The 11515-nt window shown below is 52.7% G+C and overlaps 1 protein-coding gene across 2 annotated transcripts; it reads right to left on the bottom strand.

The window, feature by feature from the left end:
- Positions 1 to 1318: 1318 nt before the first annotated feature.
- On the bottom strand, positions 1319 to 8565 carry PGF (placental growth factor). 2 transcript variants are annotated; one of them, XM_045012186.1, is made up of 7 exons: positions 8301 to 8565; positions 5548 to 5590; positions 3827 to 4023; positions 2897 to 2973; positions 2061 to 2090; positions 1902 to 1964; positions 1319 to 1452 (listed from the first exon to the last, which is right to left on the bottom strand). In XM_045012186.1, the coding sequence occupies exons 1-7, from the start codon at positions 8364 to 8366 to the stop codon at positions 1431 to 1433; spliced, it is 498 nt and encodes a 165-aa protein (XP_044868121.1). In that variant the 5' UTR covers positions 8367 to 8565; the 3' UTR covers positions 1319 to 1430. The 2 variants fall into 2 exon arrangements, with proteins under 2 accessions (XP_044868121.1, XP_044868120.1); XM_045012185.1 differs by lacking the exons at positions 1319 to 1452; positions 1902 to 1964; positions 2061 to 2090 and having other exon boundaries at positions 2455 to 2973.
- Positions 8566 to 11515: the final 2950 nt, after the last annotated feature.

Below are 11515 nucleotides of genomic sequence, written 5' to 3'. Positions count from 1 at the left end.
TTATCTGCCAGGCTCCCCCTCCTCTGAGGCTGCAGGTCAGAGAGGCAGAGGTTGACCTTCCTTCAGGCTGGATCTGTCTGGAGATGGGGGCATTTGTAGCTTTTGGGGTGGCCATGCTGCATTTCTGGGCTGTACCATCTGGGGGCCATCAGCTCTGTTGAGGTTTCTTACTGAACAGAGTAACAAGGGGTCTCAGGTTAACCCAAATGGAGCCCTCCAGGCCCTTAAGGGAGCTCCTAGCAACTCCAGGCCCAGCAGGTGGAAAAGGAAAGGCTGGGAACTTGGCAGGAGCACTGGCAGGACGTGCTGTAGAGAACGAGGAAGAGGCACAGGCTGTGAGGAAGCTCCAGTCCCAGAAGCACATGGAGAATGGTGCTTCTCAGAGGGCAGCAGATAAGAACAGGTGTTGGGGACATGAGACAAATGCATTCTCACAGCTGGCTTCTGGATTTCTCTAGGGTAAGGTTTTATTCAGAAAGACTTGGCTTGAAAATTGCTGCACTGCAGCCAGGAGAGGAGCCCTAGGAACCGTGCTGCAGCCCAGGTGCTGGGGTGTTATGATTCCCTCTGTGATACAGTTGACCTGGGATTCTCTATCCCATCCCACCCAGGGAACTCCAAAAGCAGATAGGTCCCAGGCCAGCCCCCATCCCCGCTCACTGCAGCTTCTCCACATCTTTCCTGTGCAGGGAGCTGGACAGACACCACACTGGAGTCCCCATCAGGGACAGGTTTCCTTCCTTCATGACTGTGTGGTCCCCTCCACCAGCTGGCAGCTCAGGGAAGGGTTGCTCTGCAAAGGTGGAGGTGGCAACACAAGACTCCTGTGGGTGACAACAACAGGGAACGTTCCCAGTGCAGCAGTCTCTGGGCTGGCACCTGCCTGAGGTTCTGTGCTGTCCTGCTACACCCTCCGCACTTTGGAATACTCCTTCAGCTGCAGAGGCCACAAAACATTCCCACGTTTGGCCGAACTCATCCCCTGCTGGCCTCTGGCTGAGTGTTGAATGCAAAGCCCTGGACCTGTTGAGCCTCATTATGAAGATTTTCAGCCTTGAATTTGGTCCTTGGGTCCTTTAACCACTAATGTGAACTGTGCAGAGATTCCTGGGAAGGCCCTTAAGGTGGGGCAGATCAGCTAAGGGGTGACTGCCTCTCTCGCATCTGAGTTTCCCTGGTCCTGGAGCTGTATCCCTGCAGGTGGCCAAGCAAGAGTCCAGGTCATCCTCTCCGGCAAAAGGGCCCATGCTCCCGTCCTGTCGCTCACCTCGCCACTTCTTGTCTGCTTGGAGGGTCACAGCTCATAGGTGCAAGTAGCCACAAGTCCCACGGGGTTCAGTCAAGAATGCAATTGGCACATACATACAGGTGGTTAGAGGACTTGGTAATAAGTATGGGCACTGTGGTGCTGCCCTCTCCTGCTGAGATGATTACCTGCGTGGAATGGCACATCTGCAAAGAGAGCACAGCACAAAGACAGGATGAGGGGTTAGAAGAGGGGGACTGGGAACTAACATCTCGGGGTTTTATTCCCAGCTCTACTCCTGATTCTCTGGGTGATCTTGGGCAAGTCCGTGCCTCTCTGTGCCTCAGTTTTCCCACCTGTGAAGTGGCGTTAATGACACTGTCCCCTCCCAGTGGGGCAGTGCTGGAGTCAGGGATCAGGAGGGTTTAATGAACGTTTGAAAAGTACTTTGAGATCCACAGAAAAGGTGGCAGAGACAGGCCCGGGTCTGTATCAGCCCCTGTGTGTTGGGATGCAGCAGTTTCACTCCGGGTGCTGGTGCGTTGTCCCTAAACCCCACTTGTGCAGCAAGCTCCAGCCAAAGAGCCGCTATTGGGAGGAACCTCTGAAAAGAGACACTGCCCTGACCCCTCCTCCTGGATTAACGCCCACTCACAGATCACAGCCTTTAGGTCGCTGCTTCTCTCGTTTCCTCTTGCCTCGGCCTTTGGGTCTCCTCCTTCAAAAGGAAAGGGGAAAAAGAAGTGTCTGAATGGATGGAGATGAGCCAAGACTGAGAGTCCCAAACTCCAGAATCCCTGCTACTAGCACTTACCTTCCTGACTTCAGTGTATCCCGCCGAGGCCTGGATAAGAAAAAGGAGAGAGTAAAATGATCACACTGCATATGTGGCATCTGCAGAGCCCCTTGGTACTGGGGAGGATGGGATGCTAGGGAAATAGCATTGATTCCACAGGGTTGGGACTACATCCTAATTGACAGACTGCCTGCCAGAACTCCCATGCTTGGGCTCCTCTCCCTTGCAATGATAAAACATCCTTTTGCCAATGACATAAATGACTTGTGACAAATGCGCACCCGGAAAGTATTTAATGCAGTGTAGCTTCTCTCAATCAAGTAGCACCTGGAGATAAGGGGAGACGCCAGGACACAGCACAGATGAGGAACTAGAGTGAGGGTCAGACACAGCCAAAAGAGTGGCCACTAGTTTTGGGAATCCAAACTGACATCCCTCGTGCTTGATTTGCCGAGGTGCTAAGCACCCACAAATTCAGCTGGTGGCAACGGGAGCTGTAGTTGCCCCACACCTCTCAAAATCAGGCCTCAGGTCTCTCAGTTTGAACCCCTAACACTGAGGCATCCAAAACCAGAGGTCACTTTTGAAAATCTAGGCCTGACTCATTCTTCAGGAGTCAGAGCTTCTGAGCAAGCTGGAAAACAATGCAGTTCTGGAACAGCCTCTATATGTCCGTGAGAGGCCACTAGATGGTGCTGGAGAGCCACTTAGCAAGGGGTCCATGGTGGCCTGCCAACCCCCGGGTTGTGGAAGGGTTTGAGGCCTTCACCGTAAGAGGTGACACACCCTGGGGTCTCTCCTGCTCTCGGCAACTCCCTGCATGGTGGATAAGAATGAGCCTGGATGGTCCATACCTGCAGGCGCACTGCCTGTGCTCTGTAAAGGACAGTTCCACATAGGGCACCTGCCCCGCTGGCTTCATCTTCAGGAGCTGTAAAGGAACAAAAGTCATTCCCTACACCTCCATGGCAAAGCCAATTTATCATTCCCCTCCCCTCTGCTCCTTGCCAGGGCTCCATGCTGATCTCAGGTGCCTTAGGTGGTGCTGGGGGAGGGCTGTGGAGTAAAAGTGCAGCCTCCTGAGGCTGTTGGAAAGGAGAGAAGCTTCATGGTCCATCCATGGATCCCGAGATTTCCCACCCAAAGAATGTGTGGTCCCCACAGCCTGGGGCCAGCAGATCCTGAAAACATTGTTTTGCTTCTCCTGTTCTCCTGCCAGCCTGCCCCAGCACCGCCTTCGTCCTCTCCAGCCCCACAGGCTTCTGATGCCCCAAAGGAACAGGGCTCTCAGGATGCCAGTGCAGTTACTAGCTATAAATGGTGATGGGTAGGTGGCCCAGCATCTCCAAAGACACCTTTGGTTATGATGAGAGGGGCAGAGAAAAAAACAGAACCAGAGACCCAGGGATTCGTTTTGCTGCAACTTCAGGGCAGTGTCCACCTCACGCCACCACACCAGGGGGAACCACACATCACAGGGACAACAAACCGCTCTCATCTCACACATCCACATGGATACACGCAGTGCCAGGATCCCTGTGTTTGTAACTGTAGGGTCCAAGATGAGACCTTTCAGCAAAAAAGACAAGTCATAAGAGCAAAGAGCCAGCGAGGGGGGCATTGTCTCAGCCCACACACCTCCAAGGGCGAAGCTTGGAGGAAGTCAGCTAACTTCTCCATGCCTTAATTTCCCACGTTTGTGTTATGCCCTGACATTGTTATCTTAGCCACCAGGAGAGAAGCCTGAGTCCCTGCACTGTCAACTGAGCCCACCTGGCTCTTACCTGCATGGTGACATTGGCCATCTCCACTGGGACACACTGCAGTGTCTCGTCTCCGCAGCAGCCGGTGCAGCGTTGCAGGGAGATGCAGGAAGGGCTGAACATGTGCTCCACCTCACTGGGGTACTCGGACACAATATCCACCAGCATCTCCAAGGGCCGACAGAAACTGCGGCCCCAAACCTCCTGGAAGGGCAGGACTGGAAGAGACCCAGAGGTGGAGGGGAGGCCCTATAAGTTCATGCCCAGAAGATGCCTGCTGGCCTGCTCCCTCAAGCTCTCACTAAACAGTGGAGTTACTGGCTGAGTGAGGCCAGAGTCTGGGAGGCGTGCCATGTACCTGGCACAGGCATCAGAGGAAGCCCTGCTGCGTGCCCCAAAAGTTGCAGGCAGCTCCCAGCGTTATGACTCTCCCTCCAGGCTAACAGATTAGTTTTCTCCTCTTTGAGCTGTCCCATCTGCTGATCTCTTCCTGTCCCATCTGTCATGCACTGCACTGAAGTCAGGCTATTTTTCATCTCCAGACACTGATAAAAATCTCCATTAGATCTGGAGAAATGTGGTACCACTCCATAGTTAAGACAACAGGCCAGTTTCTTCTAGAAGCCCAATGCTGGCCCCCATCTAAAAATCACCAAGCAACTCTGATCAGCCTTAAAACTAGGGAGTGAGGCCTGTGGTGGTGGTTGAATTTTTCTGGAAAATGTTATGTCATTTGGACAAGGCAGGGGGATGGTGTCCTGATTTGGGACATGCCAAAAAATAGTGTTCATCATAGGAGCTGTCCTACTGGATCAGCCAGCAATCCAGCGAGATCACTACCCTGTCGCCACACTGGCCAGTGCCAGATAGATCAGAGGAAGAAAGTCTGTTGGTAGCAGTTATGGGATTGCTGGCCTCAGGGGAAGTTTCCTTCTAACCCCAAATAGTTACATGTTGGCTCGTGTCCTGAAGCATGAGGGTTTATAGCACCCAAAACCTTGTCGGAGGAGAAGCTGCCTCAGAGCTCAACTTGGAATTTATCAGGCAGCTGCAGTTCCAAAAAAGTAAAAACAACCCCTGCCCCCACCCCAGGGTTGAACAGATCAGTGCAGTTGAGTTTTTTTGCCTTTTAATTTTTTTTTTTAAATTAAATGGATGTAAAAGTCTAACCGAAAAGTCAAAATGTTTTGCCTGAAAATGTTCTAACAAAACTTGTTGGCTTTTTCTGATTTTTTTTCAATCTGAACTAATTCAGCAAATTTCAATACCAATTGACAAAACATTTTGATCAAACTGGAGTTGAGGTTTTCTTTTAAAAAAAAGTTTCACCTGAAGAATTCTGCCCAGCTCTGATCCCGGGGGGCTTCCCTGTTGGTGCTCAGTGGCTCCGAAGGAGGGCTGGTTAAGCACCTTCTGGAGGGTGCATTAATGTGGGGGTTTTGGGGGATCTAACTTCCAGGGGAGGCAGGGGAGCTATTTTGCCAACACATTTCCCATTTGTACTTCTCCACCTCCCCCTAAGTGGCTGATGATAGTACCAGTCTGACTCCCCATAGGCTATATCCCATCAGCTCCCTCTGTAGCCTCCAGTCCCCTCCCCTGCGGCTGTCTTCTCCTCTGGGGTTGGAGGACAGAGGGGATCCCCAAGCTCCTGGGCAGGGAGGATGGGAGAGAGAATTCCCAGAGCCCACAGGGAATCTAATATTCTCACACACAACCAGGAGAAGCAGCTGCAAACTCACCTTGCCCTTCTGAGGTGCTGTTTCTGCTGAACCTGTCCCACTGCTAGGGAGAGAAATACAGAGAGGTGAGGCCCAAGGCCTTTGGAAAGAGGCAGAAGGGAGTGAGCACAATGCAGCAAAATCTTCGGGTGTAGCTCCCCCATTCTCACCCATCTGCCTGCATCACCCACCCACCCACAGGTCACTCGGCCCTTCCAGCTCAGGTCTGTTGTGGAGCATTCGAGGCACTTGCTGGTATACATGGAGAAGCAGGAAGGCAACTGAGCTAATAAATAACAATGATAATAAATAGCATAGGATCATAGGCCTAGAGGGGAACCTTGAGAGGTCATCTAGTCCAATCCCCTGCACTCATGGCAGGACTAAGTATTATCTAGCATGTTTATAGCCGTTGTAATGCTAGCCTGCACAGCCAGTCCCCTGCACCATCCAGCCTTTCTGTTTTACATTCTGAAGAGTCCCTAAGTACTTCAGATCCACAAGGGATCATTTCACTCACCACTTAATGCGGCCACCTCTGGGGTGTAATGTGCCAGCTGTGTAACAGCGCCCAGCAATGAAGTTAAGAACATAAGAACGGCCGTACTGGGTCAGACCAAAGGTCCATCTAGCCCAGTATCTGTCTACCGACAGTGGCCAATGCCAGGTGCCCCAGAGGGAGTGAACCTAACAGATAATGATCAAGTGATCTCTGTCCTGCCATCCATCTCCATCCTCTGACGAACAGAGGCTAAGGACACCATTCTTAGTTAAGCAAGTTTACAACTACTGTAGACTAGTGCAACCAGGGCCGGCTCCAGGCACCAGCTTATCAAGCAGGTGCTTGGGGTGGCCACTCCGGAGCGGGGTGGCACTTTCAGGTATTCAGCGGCAATTCGGCGGAGGGTCCCTCACTCTCGCTTGGAGCGAAGGACCTCCCGCTGAATTGCCGCAGATCGCGATTGTGGGTTGTTGTTTTTTTGGCTGCTTGGGGCGGCAAAACCCCTGGAGCCGGCCCTGAGTGCAACACAACAGGGACCAACCCTGCCCTGAGTGCCAGGAGAGGGGCTAGGTGGGACATCATTCACTAAACAACAGCTGAGGAGGTTGTGTGAAGGTGAAGACTTTGTGTAAGTTCAAACTGCAGGAGGTAGAAGACACCCAGGCTGACAGCGCAGCTCTTATCCAACATGCCAGTGGATCTAATGACCACACATGGTCAGCACTTCAGTATACATCTCATCCACACAACACCTATCACCTCGGCCCCTGTCCTGCCACACTGGGGCCTGGGGTCACTACTGACCCAGAATGGAGCACAACACCCCAAAGGAGAGCTCCCCAGCACCTCTCCTCCCTTCCCTAGCCATCATGATGCTGTCAGAGCCCCATCTGATTCCCTCCCACCGGCTCACAGCATGTTGTCACCTGCCCCTATTGGACACATGCAGGGGCCACGGGTACTTAGCTGTGAAGTGCCATGTGCACCTGGGGTGCTGTATAAATCCTAATTCCTCCATGCCGTGCCCTGGGTTTCCCTTGGCGGGGCTCTGCCATCTAAATGCTGGCCAAGGCTGCCCCACTGTGATGGGATCACAGCACAAAGTGGGCTGGCTGCAGCCCGTAGGAGAGTAGCCCGGGCAGCTGGCAGACACTCAGCAGAAGCAAAACACAGGGGTGTCAGCAGGGTTGGACTTTTCCTCAATGGCAAATATTTATAACCCAAAATCAAAGCAAATTAATATAAGCTTAAAAAGGGGGGAAATATCTCCCCACCGTCTCCTGGGCTGGGCTTGGCTTCCTGCCAGCCCTGGGTACCCAACCAGCTGCTTGGACGGACTTTCCCTGAGAAGCTGTACAAGGGAGGGGTCACTGTTAAGACCTCATTCACTGGAGCCCAGATGGTGACCCTGCATCATGTCACACCCCTATTTCAGTGCAGTAATACTGTGCTGCCATGCTGGCCACAGCACATGCCCTGGGACACAGTGCACATGGCAGGTATGGCCCTTGTAGGGGCTCTGGGGAGGTGATTCTCCCACTTGTCTTTCAGCAGACGGGAAACTCTCTGCTTTTTCTCCCAGGAGCAGGGGGCTCTTCCCTGGGATTTGCCAGGTATAAGAGGGTTCCTGGGGATCAGAGTTCACCAAGCTGCCCTGTCCTGCACCTGCTGGGCTGCTCTCCTGGGGCCTGGGCCTGGAGGCAGGTAATGAGCCCTCTCTAGATGCTTTCAGCTAAATGAGCACTTGTTGGACTGTCTGGAAGCTCCAGCCCCATTGCAGCTTCCCTACAATAATGTCGCTTCCTCTCTTCTCACAAGATGTTTCCTGGGAGTTTATTTTTCCTGGAAATTAGCTGGAGCCAGCCTTATCCTCCGAGAGCACCTGAGATACTGATCTTCTGCCCTCCCCATCATCCCTCCCATCGCCAGCCAGCCTAGCAGTACCCCAGCCAGCCCCCTGTTCCTCTGCTAAGGGAGGACCCGAGGAACAAAGGGTCACTCGGAGCTCAGACACCAGAGACGGGTAGTGGTGGGGCAACCCAAGAACAGGTTCAGACTGATCCCCCCGCTGTACCTGGCCTGCAAAATACACGACAGGAGCAATTCCTCAGCAATGCTCTAGCCCCACAGTGATGCAAGGGGGCTAATGGGGCTTGAGACCATTACGGCAGGATCCCTGAGGACTCTTCCACTGCCAGTGCCCCTCACTGCTCCCCCAGATCCATTATGTGGAGGACACGTTGGGGGGTGCTAGAAGCTGGGGGTCCCTCACCTGAGTGTGTGATGCCTGCAGCGCAAGAGCCACAAGAAGCTTCAGGAAACTGCTGAGAAGCTGCATCGCTGGTTTTGCCTCCTCAGTTTTGCCCCAGTGAAGAGTCCTGTGTCCCAGCTGAAACAAACATACTGGCCCCCTGCAAGAGATTCCAGAGCTGGGGAAATGCAGAGATCCCCTGGCTGGGGCACTCCTGGGAGCCCTCACGCTGGCCACAGTACAGGACCCGAGCGTCCCAAACACAGCACCCGTGGATCCAGTCACAGCAGCTTAGCCCTGGGAGAGGCTGTGGTGGTCAGTGGTCAGGAGATGGGAGGCCAGTGTTACAGAGCCCCCGAGGTGGCCTGGGATGAGGGGTGCTCAGAGACAAGGGACGTCGATAGCTGAGATGCAAGTCCAAGCTGTCTTAGTCCTGGGACACTGACACCACCTCTGCCCTGCTCAATCCCCAGCACACAGGTTCCCCCCTTGCTCCTGCACTGGCTGCTCTGGGGCCCCTCTGCACCTCCTGCTCCTGTGGGCTGCTCTCCAGCCATGTGAATGCTGCCCTGCCTGCTTTGCAGCTCTGTTTCATGAGCCGAGGGCTCCTCCCAAGTCCCTCCCCAACTCACACCCTCCCTCCCACTTTCCCTTCCTCTGAGACTGCACGGAGCTGCGCTGCATCCTCTGGGCTTTGGAGCCCCACAGCCTCCAGATGGCTGTTTGTTTCCTTTCGTCGTGCATCAGTGCCGCATGTCCATGCGTGTGGCTATGTGTGCGCGTGACTGCGCAGGTGCTGCTGTGACTGTGTGTGCGTCATTGTGTGCAGATGTGGCTGGGAGGGATGTCATGGGAGCGGGCACATGTACAGGTGTGTCCGTGGGAGGGAGTCTGTTCTCTTCCAGCCCTCCAGCCTCCCCCATCACTATGGTATGCACATGCAACATGTTGGCCTATATTGGCTTTAGGTCATACAAACCACATCACTAGACTAGACCTTGGCAAATAGATTGTAGAAAATGATCTGCCCTGGCTCTTGAGTGAGGGAATAGATGGCACCCAATAGGCAGGGGCAGCTCCAAGCACCAGCACGCCAAGCGCATGCCTGGAGCGGCAAGCCGCGGGAGGCGCTCTGCCGGTCGCTGCGAGAGCAGCAGGCAGGCTGCCTTCGGTGGCATGCCTGCGGAATGTCTGCTGGTCCCGCGGCTTCAGCGGACCTCCCGCAGGCAAGCCACCAAATCCGCGGGACCGGGGACCTCCCGCAGGCAAGCCGCCGAGGGCAGCCTGCCTGCCGTGCTTGGGGTGGCAAAATACCTAAAGCCGGCCCTGCCAATAGGGCACTTTAATCTCTATGCCTCTCTCTGATTCATCCTCTAGTTAATTTGTGTCTGGCTCTTTCTCTCCCACGCTCTCCGTCCCTCCTGCTCTTTAATACAACATTGAAGTTGAAAGATCAAGCTCTTGAAAATCTGGCTGCACCTTAAAGCTGCTTCCTGGGGTTTATGCCTTTAAATAAGATTTCTCTTTAACGAGTTCTCATTCATAACTATTTGTCCTGTGGCGGCACCTGGAGCCTTCCATCAGGGCTACATAGTGCAGGGTGCTGTACACACAGATGTAGACATGGTCCCTGCCTTGAAACATTCACACTATAAAGAGTCGCTGTATATTAATCTGTGTGTAATACGCTCTGGACTGGAATGTCACAGACCTGGGGCTGTGGTATTGGACTCTATGATTTTCATGTTTTTTAAAATTGGAGACGTTTGACATGTGGGTGGGTGGATTTAATGGTAACAATTGACCCTTCTGGACAGCTGCCAAGTTAAACCTGTTGTGTATGGGGAGCTCAGAGAAAGCTGGGGGAGGACTCCCAGCGTTGGGCTGCTGGGATGTCGCAGGGGCCAGAGGCACAGATTCCTGATTGCTCTGATTTTTGAGAGACAGTTGGAATTGATGGAGCTCATTCAAGAGGCGTCTGTGCAGAACTGCTGCCTTTATGCCCTGCATGCACCAGCCCACGTAGCCATAACATACAGAGGCTGTGTCTATGCTGAGGAGTTGACTAGTTTGCTTCAACTAGAAGAAAAATAAGAGTATTCACATTTCCCAGAGGTGCCTGGATGTCTGTGTTAGTCAAAAGCACATTGTCCGCAGAGACATGTAGAGCTGATGTCCTATGGCCGAAACCTTCTCCATGCCCCAAAACGGTATTCACCCTCCCTTCTTTCAGCTCCCTCCTGCAGACTTCCTTCCTCTGCATGGCCCAGGAAAGTCATGTCAGTACAAGCTGCTACCATAGTATTTAAAAAAGCTCCAGGCTGGCACCATCCACTGGGTCTCCCAGAGCATCTGGTTCTGGCTATTTATTTTTGTAAATCCCATGGGGCAGGGCTTATGGCTTTTACAGAGTCCTGCACACAGTCAGTACTTAATAAATAACGAGACTCTTGCTCTTCAAGCTAGCTGGAAAAGCCAGCTGTCCCCTTCCCCAAGAGCCTCCTCCCTCCACACACAAACACACTGTCTTTACATAACACAAGTGTATAAAATGGGACAGTGCCGCTGACTGCAAAATATGAGAAGCCAGACCCATCATGTCTATAGCGCAGAGTTGGGGGCCGTAAATCATATGATTTGAAGATAGTATTTTCTTGTAAGAACTCCGACATTTACACTTCTCTTGGGAAGCTTTAGTTTTTCCTTTGGGCTTCCCAGCCTGCTTGCCAAGAGCTTTCAACTGTATCAAAACCAGGTGCCAAACTGGGGTCGGAGGCAAGGGGAGAAGGGGAGTAACAGTATTCTGCCACCACGTTCTGCCCACAGTCATAAGCTCCACCTGCCCCGTCAGAGCTATTGAGCCATGTATTCTGCAACTCAGGCAGATATTACTGCACTGATGTGCGCAGAGTTCACATTTTCAAGGACTTTGTTGCGGACATAACGGCTTCCAAGTGACTTTTGCTTTTTACTCTCTTTCTTTTTCTTGAGAAACAGAAGAACAAGAAAGCAGCTTGGAAGAGGTGTGTCAATACGCTGTACCGCTGTGTACCAGCCCAATCCCAGTCCAGGGCTGAAACCTGAGACTCATGGACTTCTCATTGCTTTTCATATAATCCCATGTATGCTGGCACTTGCAAGGGGGTTTTCAATGTCATTTTTAATCTAGGTTATCTATCTATCTATGTTACGTGACTGTCCAAGCGCTTGTCTACACACAAACTTGCACTGAAACA

Source organism: Mauremys mutica, chromosome 4 (assembly GCF_020497125.1).
Source record: "Mauremys mutica isolate MM-2020 ecotype Southern chromosome 4, ASM2049712v1, whole genome shotgun sequence".
NCBI classification, from domain to species: Eukaryota; Metazoa; Chordata; order Testudines; family Geoemydidae; genus Mauremys; species Mauremys mutica.
The sequence above is the reverse complement of the archived record's forward strand: the minus strand, read 5'-3'. Positions and strand labels throughout refer to the sequence as shown.

What these genes read in the sequence shown, in the direction of transcription:
- PGF (XM_045012185.1), bottom strand. Translation starts at nt 8,366, where the DNA reads ATGCAGCTTCTCAGCAGTTTCCTGAAGCTTCTTGTGGCTCTTGCGCTG. An exon ending in TGCAGGCATCACACACTCAG is followed by an intron (nt 5,591 to 8,300) that starts GTGAGGGACCCC and finishes TTCTCTCCCTAG; the next exon opens with CAGTGGGACAGGTTCAGCAG. An exon ending in CAGCACCTCAGAAGGGCAAG is followed by an intron (nt 4,024 to 5,547) that starts GTGAGTTTGCAG and finishes GGTCTCTTCCAG; the next exon opens with TCCTGCCCTTCCAGGAGGTT.